Source organism: Mus pahari, chromosome 1, assembly GCF_900095145.1.
Source record: "Mus pahari chromosome 1, PAHARI_EIJ_v1.1, whole genome shotgun sequence".
In the NCBI taxonomy this organism is placed as follows: Eukaryota; Metazoa; Chordata; class Mammalia; order Rodentia; family Muridae; genus Mus; species Mus pahari.
In genome coordinates, this window is record NC_034590.1 from 24,463,673 (window position 1) to 24,474,854 (window position 11,182).

At 42.3% G+C, this 11,182-nt stretch overlaps 1 protein-coding gene across 1 annotated transcript; it reads right to left on the minus strand.

The window, feature by feature from the left end:
- On the minus strand, nt 1-9,354 carry Svip (small VCP interacting protein). Its single transcript, XM_021208798.1, has 4 exons — nt 9,082-9,354; nt 7,243-7,293; nt 6,665-6,778; nt 1-2,615 (listed from the first exon to the last, which is right to left on the minus strand). Exons 1-4 carry the CDS (start codon nt 9,280-9,282, stop codon nt 2,601-2,603), a joined length of 381 nt encoding a protein of 126 aa, XP_021064457.1. The 5' UTR covers nt 9,283-9,354; the 3' UTR covers nt 1-2,600.
- Between the last annotated feature and the right edge of the window lie 1,828 nt (nt 9,355-11,182).

The window sequence follows — 11,182 nt, forward strand, 5'->3', positions numbered from 1 at the left end:
TCTTGCCAAACTGTTACATTATATACTTTATTCAAAATTGACAAGGTATGCTTTTCCTCTTCCGAGGACACAGTATAATTCTTAACAGTGAAAATAAGCCAAATTTTTGGATCATCATAAATTCAAATTTTATGTAAAATTTTCTTGGTTCTGGGATTATGCAGAGAGCCTTTCTACAGTGCTTTACCTTTTAATTGAAAAGCAAAAATAATAACAACATAATGACATTTCTTCTTTACAGGATGAGAAGCATGCCTTCTCCAGGCAGCCATTGTTTACCTTTCCATTATCAACCCCAGAGACATGGATGTGGCCCAAACTATGGAGACAACTCACAATTAGTTTAAAGTGGAGTAGAAACATTTTACTTAAAGACATGGCCAAAGGGAACTTTTGTATAGAAAGATGTATATTCATATACCCAATGCAGAATACATAACACTGGGCTCAAAATATATTAGAAAACTAATAAATCACATTCCAGATATAATCATAACACAAACTAGATAAAAGAGCCATTTACAGATGTTTCCAAAACATGCAGCCAGTCACAGAGACCTTCAGTAATGATATATGTAACTCTTTTTATCATCAGCTATATCAGTTTCAGAATTACAATGAAGACTGCAGCGGGTATATATTGGTTAACTTTCTGCATCTGATGGTTTTTCTTATGTTCTACCAACTTTGCCATAAGATTTGGAAGATATATTCAATATTATGTTTTGTTATTTAAGTCTTAAATTAGAGAAAACTCACCTCTACATCACTATCCACAGCCTAAGCAAAATGTTTACTTATATGTGATTTCGAATACCCATTTCCCAGTTTCTTATCAAGCATCCTGTTTCCTCTTTTCAATCACATTCATGAGATTCAAGTCACTATTTAGTGTCTATGACATGTGTGGCCTTGGGGGAAGGCTTATATCGGTGGGGCAGGCCATAGCCACGCACACAGGGCCTTGGAACAGCAGAGGGAGCCCACAGATGCCAAAAGCAGTGTATCCTAATTATCCCAAGCAACGAATAAACCTGTATGGCACTTGTGCCTCTAGGCATGCCCTAAGGTAATAAATGCAGCACTGCCCACTGAACCAAGCCTTCTCTTTGCACAAGCCATGGTCTAAGATGAAGGGAAGAGAATGTGATGTCTGTTCTAACAGGAGGAGGGCTTCCCATGGTGAAGGCTGGTGCGTGCTGCCTCTCTCCCCATTCAGCTGAGATAGGCTTCCTATGTCAGAAATATTACTTACCAAAATGAGCTAAAAATTAGTTCTAAAAGTCAACTTATTGATATCACTATCATTTATGAAGAAAAATATCACCATCTCTAAATGAAGAAAACTGAGCTGATACAATTCTATGTCTTACCTAGCTATTCATGAAACATTCTGAGAGACAGAAAAGTAATACTTCAGTCATTATGAGACCTATATTATAGCTCCAATTCTTTAAAAAGAGCATGTGTGGCACGCTGTCTGATACCTTGTGGGAGGAACAGACGAGCCAATGGCTCAGTTTCTTTTTATGGCTGTGACTTCGCCTAATTCACTGAGATTTCTGACTGGCTAGAATCTATAAATTCTAAGGTAAGGACCAGATGTTAGCACTGAATGTCTTGGCATCCATAGCAGCAGCAGCCTTGCACACTCGCATCTTCACTTATTACGGAGTAAGAAGTAAATAAGCCACAATGTCATAAATCACAAGCATGCTTTGACATGCTTGTACTTTCCAAGTAAAGAACTCACGTTTCTCTTTCACACTTTCATTGGCAACATCATGTTTGTATAGATCTTACAACTGTTCTTTGATGTATACAGAAGAATAAAAATGCTTGTGGAATTTGAACAAATCTATTATCACTCATTATCTCCAAGCTGGTTCTCAGTTGGCCTCATCCCTTCACTACACATACCTTCATGCTTCTAGCAGGACTCATCAGCATGACACTGAGCTGACATCCTACTGACATGTAACTTCATGTTAATATGATATGCCTTAGGTACAGAAAATAAATTAGCAGAGAGTCAACATTTGCCTACTAACATTCATTTCTTAGTGGGTTATAAAAATAAAGACTTCCTTCACCTGAAGTCCTTCAAATGTATCTTCAGGATTTTCCCTGATGATCAGCTTAAAGGCACTAAGTCTGGAAGCTGAAGTCTTCCTATTCAGTGAGACAAAGATAGACCACAGGCTGTGCCACATGACTCTGGGGAGCAAGGTTCCTTAGAATGCAGAGGTACAGCAGCAAGCTCAACACTGGAGATAAATGTGGGACCAGGACATGCCATGCATATAGATCTTTTGGATCCATATTTTAACTACAACAACTGCAAAGTTACTTCCTGCAGAAGAGAAAATAGATGAAGGGAACAAGGAATAGAATGAAAAGCTAGGTTATTTAGTAAGTTTGAAAATAAAAATATTACCAATATTTTTGTACATTTAGTATATTTAGTGTTAGGATTGCACTAAAGGACACTAATGACACAGTCTGACTCTTAATGTCTGTAAAGAGGAGACATCAGCTGAAATCCATTGACTGCAGTTGCCGGAGTTGGTGGCAGGATTCTCTTCCAGGTATGATATGCTTCATGACACCGTCCACTAAAAAGGTGAAAACATACAGGCATCAGTAAATTTGTATTTAAATTATATAATGATAGCCTAGTGAACAAACAAAATATTATGGGATAAAGAATGCAAAAAGGATTTTTTGCAAATAGCTATGAATAATACAATTTTATTTATTTTTTATGTTTTTATTTTTTAATTTTTCCCTATATTTTTTATTAGATATTTTCTTCATTTACATTTCAAATGCTATCTCCAAAGTCCCCTATACCCTCCCCCCACCCTGCTCCCCAACCCACCCACTTCCACTTCCTGGCCCTGGCATTCCCCTGTACTAGGACATATGATCTTCCCAAGACCAAGGGCCTCTCCTCCCATTGATGGCCAACTAGGCCATCTTCTGCTACATATGTAGCTAAAGACACAGCTCTGGGGTTACTGGTTAGTTCATATTGTTGTTCCTCCTATAAAGGGGTCTGCAACCCTATAGAAGGAAAACTTTATTTTGCAAACAAGAATCTGAAGTAAGACAGGAGCTTAAAAATACAGACAAGGCATGTTTTGGAGTATATGATAAAAGGGTTGTTGCCTTGGATGGACAGCTCTGTTCTCTGCCCGAGGTTTCCTCAATGTACTGGGGATGTTACATACTGGAAGGGGGTGGGCACTGGCCAGAAGAACCAGTGTCTTGTTACCTGATTTCTTTCAATTCTGGAACTACATTAAGTCATATTGTCCCCAAGAAATGGTGCCCAGAGTGGATTGCTGTCCAGTGACCTTCCTCAGAACGTTCCCTCCAACCTGAAAAGTGGCCCTGACCCAGAAGCCGTTCCCCAGTTTCTGTTGTCCCATAAAGCTTGTCCATAAGTAATAAGCCCATGCCACATACCTACCTGCATATGTGAGTGGCCGTTCACCAGACTCACAAGCTGGCAAACACCAAGCCTGCTTCATTAGCTACATCCCAAACACTCAACACAGTGAAGGGGGAAAACAGCATTAATAACGCAAACAAAACAAAAACAAAAAAACAAAACCCCAAAAAACAAAACAGAAAAACAAAAGAACAAAACAAAACCAAAACCAAAAAGGGAAATCTTTCTTCTTGAACCGGACCCAACAAGGAGTAGTAATTAAATAATTTGTGTTAAGATCTTCCCCTCTCTCGAGTGAGAAAATACTCTATTTGTTGTTGTTTTTAGCAAGGTTTGTGAAATCTGTGATAATGCGTTTTAGAAAATCCGCCAAGTAAGGACAAAAATATCCAGTTGCTAAGTACTACTTTTAAATTGTATCCAAGAAGTACATAGTGATACATATTTTGAATCACTATACCTGTCCAAAATTAAGGATAGAAGTTACCTTGCTGTTCTGTATTACGGGATTTATTTGAAGGCTAAATATTGTGTGTCTTTTCATCTGCAAAAAGAGAAGCACAGGCCTGGAGAGAGAGCTCTGTAGTACAGAGCTTGGACTGCCCTTCTAGGACCTGAGTTCAAGCCTCAGCACCCACACGGGGTGGGGTGGTTCACCCATTCCTGTAACTCCAGCCCCAGGAGACTCGGAGGCTCTCTGCCCTCTGAGGGCATCTGCATTCACGGGACATACCCCACCCTGCATGTACACATACGATTAAAAATAATAAAAATGAACATTTAATGATGTGGCACAGTCGTCAACACATTTGGGATATATTCTGTATTATTTAGGATTTTTAAACAGTCCTCTAATTAAAAGTTTCTTTTATGACTGGTGTTAGTACAACATTGGAAATTCTCAATCCGGCTTTACATTGAAACATCTCCATGTTCTACTCCAACCTCGGGGACACTTCAGATTCACAGGTGCAGCCCTGGCTGAGACCTCAGCTATGTCATTTGGCTCCTACATTAGGATGTCTTCTGGTGGGGTTGTGAACCTTGGTGTGACCATTGACCCTTTCTGTAAGACTCAGAGCACCATCTGGGGACAGGTAGATGTTGGATACATGACAATGGGGATTAAATATTTTACTCACTGTAAGAATCTTCCTGGCCTCTTAGGTCCTCCGGGCGGTGCACAGACCCAGGAGGCACTGGAGGACCAAGCCACTGTCTAAGCTGTGTTCGTGCTCCTCTTATTCCCGAGGCACTAACACAGTCCTTTTGACCTTCTCCATTTAAGCTCTGGTCAGGTGGCTATAGGGGACGGGGACACACTCCCCCTGAAGCTGCTGATTAGAGGTGGCCACGACTATGACACAGTGGGCTCAGTCCTTTTGAGAAAACCCTACAGCTACTTTGCAGCTTGATGCCCAGGACACTTTACTAAGGAAATCAGACAGCAGATTTCGTAAGAGAAACAGCATGGGAGAGAAAGGATAGCCACGGAAATGGCTTTGGTTTTGAGCTCCTTCGAGAAGCCTCAAGTAACATGAGACCTAGAAGTAACATGAGGCCTAAGATCTTTGCCATCTACAAGCTTCAGAATGAAGAAGTTTCAGATTTAAGGACGAAAGCCTTGAAGAGTAAATAGTAGGCGTGCTAGGCTATCACACGTGAAATAAATGCTTAATTCTGATCCATGCAGGACAGCTATGGTTTCTAAACTTAGCACCTAACACCCCAGTGAACTTAACTCAGCACCTCTGCTCCTACCAGGAAACAGTGTAGCTCAATGTTACTTCTAGTGCTACGGTTTACTTTTTCTTTTCTTTTCTTTTCTTTTCTTTTCTTTTCTTTTCTTTTCTTTTCTTTTCTTTTCTTTCTTTCTGAGAACACTATTTGAATTAAACCTAGTGGCAACTTTTTATCTTAGTAGGAAAAAGAAAGGTCATGTTTCTTATAACAACTTGATTTTATTTTCTATCAGAATTACACTACTACTGACTTCTTTTTGAGACTAGGAAATGACATCCATAAAAACAACCCCATGACATAGCTGAACACTGGACCCAATTACTTTATGAGCTATTAAAACTCCGGCGTAAAGAAAAGCAGTTTTCTTTTCATTTAATTCATTAACTGAAACTGGATAAAGTAAGTTAGAGTGGTAAGCCGCAGGGATAACTGCCATCCCTAGGAGCCATCACTGGCTTGAATCAACTCTGCTCAGGGCAGTCCGAAGCTTCACACCACAGTTCTGCCTCATATACATGACCCACGTAGACATATATGCCTGAGAGTATGTGTGTGGTCCTGAGGTAAAAGCAAATGAAATTTCAGAGCAATTAACTGAAAAGCCGAGAGCAACTAAGGGCATTTTGCTTTTCACAGTTATCCTGATGCTAAAAGTTGGGTTCTGTGAAGCGATCTGCAAAATCACAATCCCTCAACTGGTTTTTTCCTGATCAGCCACATGTACAATAAAACCTTTCCACTCCTGCTACCCTGCAGCCTCCAATTCAAAGACCTCCCAGGGTTAGCCTGTCCACCAAAGGCACACCCAGGGTCTATTCAGACACACAGACAGTGGGAGGAATACAGACCACTCACACGTGCACAAACCTTGGTCTAAATTCACATTTGCATGCTTAAGATAATGAGTGACATAATTAAGATAATGAGTGAGCTTGGATCGACTGGATAGAAAGGGCAGGCAGGGTGATCAGAGGTTCAAGGCCACCCTTAGCTACAGAGTGAGTTTGAAGCCAGCATGGGCAACAGAAGACCATGTCTCCAAAACAAAACAAAACAAAAACAAATATGCACAAACTCAAAGGTAGCTAACTCTAGTGACAACATTAAAGCTACAAAATCACAAGTTTTAGAAGAACCCAACTTCATGATTTATGTGCAAGCAGACTTTTGACACATGTCAAAATGACAGTTTGGTAGAATTTTACATTCTCCGTGGTGTCCTATATTGTTGTTGTTGTTGGGTTTTTTTGACACACGATGATTAAAATTATATATAAAACTATTAAGATCCTGTGCTTAGAAAGAAAATATGATTTTTTTAAAAGAAAGCAAGCAAGCCTATTCCAATAATATTAAAATAAGTAGACACTTCCTTCAGCCTATGTTCTCTGTTTTCAAGCCAAACACAGTCTTTCTCAGGGCATCCCCAGGGGAGTGACTGGATGGACTGCCTTGGGTACTCACTCTAAGTCCCCCTGCCGTTGGTGGTCCCGATGTCGCCATCTGCTTTTCTAACTGTTCCTTCTTCTTCTTTTTTGCCTCCACTGACTGGATGTCCAAAATCCCCCGAGCCGCCGCCTTTAAAAAATTCAACAAGGGGGGATTATAGGAAAAAAACAAAAAAAAGTCTGCTATCCAGAAGCACTTGTTTTGCCATTTTGCTTTGGGTGGGGAGTTGGTCTAGTTTGGGTAACAGGGCAGTTTGCTAAGACAACTTTGAAGAAAACAGCCATTTCATCCGCAAGAACCACAGGGAATTCTTCCTGCAACCTCATTCACCCATGGAGGGGTTATCTCCAGGAAGTGTGTCCTTGCAGGGCAGGCTCAAGTGCAAACCCATCTGGGCCTGGTTTCACAGAAAATGATGTAAGAACATGCAGTTCACGGGTACTCGGACATCATTCCCAGAGCGGTTATCTTTGAGTTCAGCACTGTGCATGTCATCAGGCACTCTGCATTCAGGGCGTGGGGACAGGACAGACACCTGCAGAGCGTGAACAGAACACTCATGGAGTGGGCGTGGGCTAGCTACTGGCTCTCACCTCCTTCTGCCTTCGTTCTGCTGCCTCTGCCAGCTTTTCTCTTTTCTCTTCCTAAGAAAATAAATAACACACGTATCAAGGGACAAGTCAAGCAGTGTGGCCCCCTTCGGCACCTTTCCTTTCCTTTAGAGGGCAACCAAAATAAAGAATACAAGTAGAAACAGTTTACAAAAATTTAGTATGGGTGCAAAAGACCTCACAAAGAAAGTCACTGTAGGAGCCCACTAAGATGGGCTGGAACTATAGTCCTAGATGCTAGTTAGGTGAGGGACAGAAAGTAGGATTGCTGGAGTCCACGGGCTAGCCTGAACAATGTGGTAAGAGTATATCCTCACCCAAACAAAAGATAAAACAAACTAACCCTGAATTCTATCAATATTGCAATATTTATTAAATATCTGACTTTCTGAATGTCATTCTCTACACTAGCAAGCCAAATTAGCACATGTGACAACCAATATAAATTGGCCCACACAATACTTACTTCTTATAAAATAGACTTACAGCGGGGACACTTATTTTTTTTAAATGGTGTTTAAACTATCAGGGTGGAAACATAATTTAAAAGTTAGTTAAAAAGTGGAATGAGGAAGGCTGGACTTTGGGGAAGACGTTTAGAACCAATGGACCAATGCCCCTGTGTACCAGGGGGAAGAAAAGGAAGAGAAACTCAGAGGCACTTGTCCCATCTCTGGGACACACAGTATTTTTCTATGCCCTTTATTTCTCCTGTATAAAGTCTTTAAATACATTGAGACAATGAATAGCATTCTCTTGGGATGTGGTTTTAGCCATTCCTTCTCCACCAAGTACACACATCCATCCATCACAATGATTGCTGCCAATGTTTCTAGGTACTAAGAACACAGCAATGAAATGTAGATACCCATGCTTACAAAGCTTGAGTTTTGATTAGTGCGTGAAAACAAATGTAAGAAAATACACAAGCATGCATCTGATGGGAGTAATTACCCAGTAAGAGATATAATAACCATGGTGGATAAGGACTAGGAGGGAGGTTTCTAGAGCATGTTTATTTAGGTGGTCAGGGGAATTGTAGGTGCTAAGTGAAATACACCGGTGGACAGAGAACAGAGAGGGCAGAGAATGGGAGGAGAGATGCCTTAACAAATGCTGGCAGAGTGATAATTTTTCTCAAGAGCTAATTTCTCAAAATTAACAGCATTTTAAAACAACAGCAGCCATAAAGGCAAGTTGAACTTCCCCACATTTACTAAACAGTCACTTTAGTGTCTATGACCTAGTGGCTAACTAAGGTATTAATATATTTCCCTAAATCCCTTATTTCTTCAACTAATCTTTAGCGACCCCGAGAACCGATGTTAAGAACAAGTTAGATTGTTATATTATCAAGTACGGGTAAAGGATATTAAAATAAGTATACTCTTACAGAATAAGGTCTGCTTAGATTCGAATATCAAAAAAATAAAATGACTGTCTTCACATAAAATTATCCCAAATACAGCACTACTGGGAATCTACAAGTAAACGGATTGCTTGTTTATGTGGGATTTAAACCTGGGTTTCAAACCGGCTGTTAAAAACTGAGCAAAGGGAAGGCGCGGGTTAATTAGCCTGTAAATGGCGAGGGGAGCGGCGCGTCCCGGACCTTCTAGGTACAGCGCGTACAGACAGTAGAAAAGACACATGTCTGCAGCAGCTACTGAAAACAGCAGCTCCAACCTATCCCAGCCGAGGAGGGTCCTCAGGACAGCCTAGGGGGAGGGTCAGGAGGCCCGGCATTAGCACCTTGCCTCCGACTGCACTGCAACGGCCGCCGCCGCGCGCAAGACTTGCACGGGGAGGCCGTCTACTCACCGGGCTCGGGGATGGTGGTGCGGACTCCGCGGGACAAGGGAAGCACAGCCCCATGGGGACGCAGGCACCCAGGGCCGGGAACCCGAATCCTCGCTGGGGGGCTGCAGCAGGCCCCGCCCAGGAGCAAGCCCCGCCCCCACCTGACCTGCTGCAAAGCTCCGCCCCACGCCAGGACCAGCCCCGCAGTAAGACCCGCCCCATCTGAGGAGCAAACGCCTTTTTCCCCCCACCCCCGGCCCCCCCCACGAACGCCACCACAAGCTCCGCCCAATTTCAAGCCCCACCCCTGTCCTGCCCGTGGCAAACCCCGCCCCACCCCCCCTAGCAACAAGCCCCNCCCCTCCAGGCCCCGCCCCCAGGACGAACCTGCTTCACCCGACCCGGCGGCAATCCTCTTTCATCCGGTCCTACATCAAGTCCCGCCTCCTCCACAAATCTCACCCAATAGGACCTAACAGCAACCCAACCAAGGGGTGTCTCTCTTGAACCTTGAAGCCTTCCCATGGCAACGCCCCACCCATCTGTGGCAAGCCCCGCCCCTTCAGTAGTGCTCCACCTGATCCACCCGTTTAGCTGTCAGCCAGCCCCTCCAAATGAAACGCCCCACTCCCACCCCGCTTTCACACACGACCCCACCCTCCCACTCCCATCAAGACTCAAAATTCCACTCTTCATTGCCCCACTGATTAAGCATTTTCTGCGCTGTGCGGCTCCATCCTAGGAGCTCTGCGCAAGCGTACTGGGCATGGGTAGGCACCTGCTGAATCGGCGCTAGGGAAAGAAGGAACCCTTGCCCTTCGGAAACCAGCATTTCAAGGGTGCCTTCTGCTACCTGGTTGGCATTTTAGTGAGGTCAGTACTGTGTCGCTGAGATGGCAGGACGAGAAAACTGCCACATAATCCCGTCTCAGAGGTAGCCCCTTGCCATCCACGTTTCCCCCGTAGGAACAGCAGAAAAAGTGCACCCAGAAAAACTTGAGCGAAGTGCGACTCAGATTTTAATGACAGTAAGACTATTGTTTTTCTCTTTCCTTCCTCTTCCTTCTTTCTCTCCGTTTCTATATCTCGTGTCACTTCGTGGATGGCCACTCACACATACTACGTTCAAGTGGACAAATCCTTCCATTTCCTTTTGATGATCACACAGAAACTATTATTTGAAGTTGCTGTGCTTCAAAATAGTACAAATGTATTTCATATTTCTATATTTCTTATAAACGTATGAAAATTTACCCCCATATTATCCACTCGGAATTTTGAGTTTTTTCATTTTCAAGAAATTTCACATTTGTTAGTTTCATGTTTTGGTAATTACAAAACACAATTAACAGAAATTCATCTCCAGTGTAAGGTTACTGATTGCCTTTTTTCCTTTAGCTTGACAAAACTCAGATTTCTTTCTGATTGCTTCCCTATTCTTAAAGAATTTACATTAGAAATCTTTTCATTTTAAATATTTCTCTGCCTTTTAGGATGTTCTTCTCCTGGCCCCTGAGCACTTTTATAACCCAGAACCTTATCAAGGACCAGCATGTCTTATCTTTGAAATAAAGCGCTCAGAAATAGACTTCTGGTTCCCCATTTCTGTAGAAGCCTGGGTGTTTAAATTCTCTTCAGTGCCTGGCAGCAGATGCAGGTGGCCCTAGGGCACCTGTTCAGTAAGATCTTCTAGCTCTTTTTCAATAGGTCATGTCATTAGGGAAGGTTAATCTTGGTTAGGAGACATTTTCTTGATCGTTGGTATAGGAAGGCCCAGCCCACTGTGGGAGGTAGTACCATCTCAGCCGGGGAACAAAGGGTGTGCCTTGGCTTCCCTGGATGATGAACCATAAGCTATAATATGACATAAACCCTTTCTTTCCCATGTTGGTTTTAGTCAGTTTTGTTATAGCAATAGAAAGCACATTAACATAGTAACTTCAAGATGTATAATTGCTCCTCCCTTTTAGTGCAATGCATTTGAGTTCTGTTTCCATCTTAAATAATTCCTTGTTTGTTTAAATCTATTACATTGTTACTTCTTCTCTATCAGTTTGTCAACTGATTTATTGTAATTAAAATGCATTACATATTTCCAATTTTTTGAGGAACCGCAAGATTA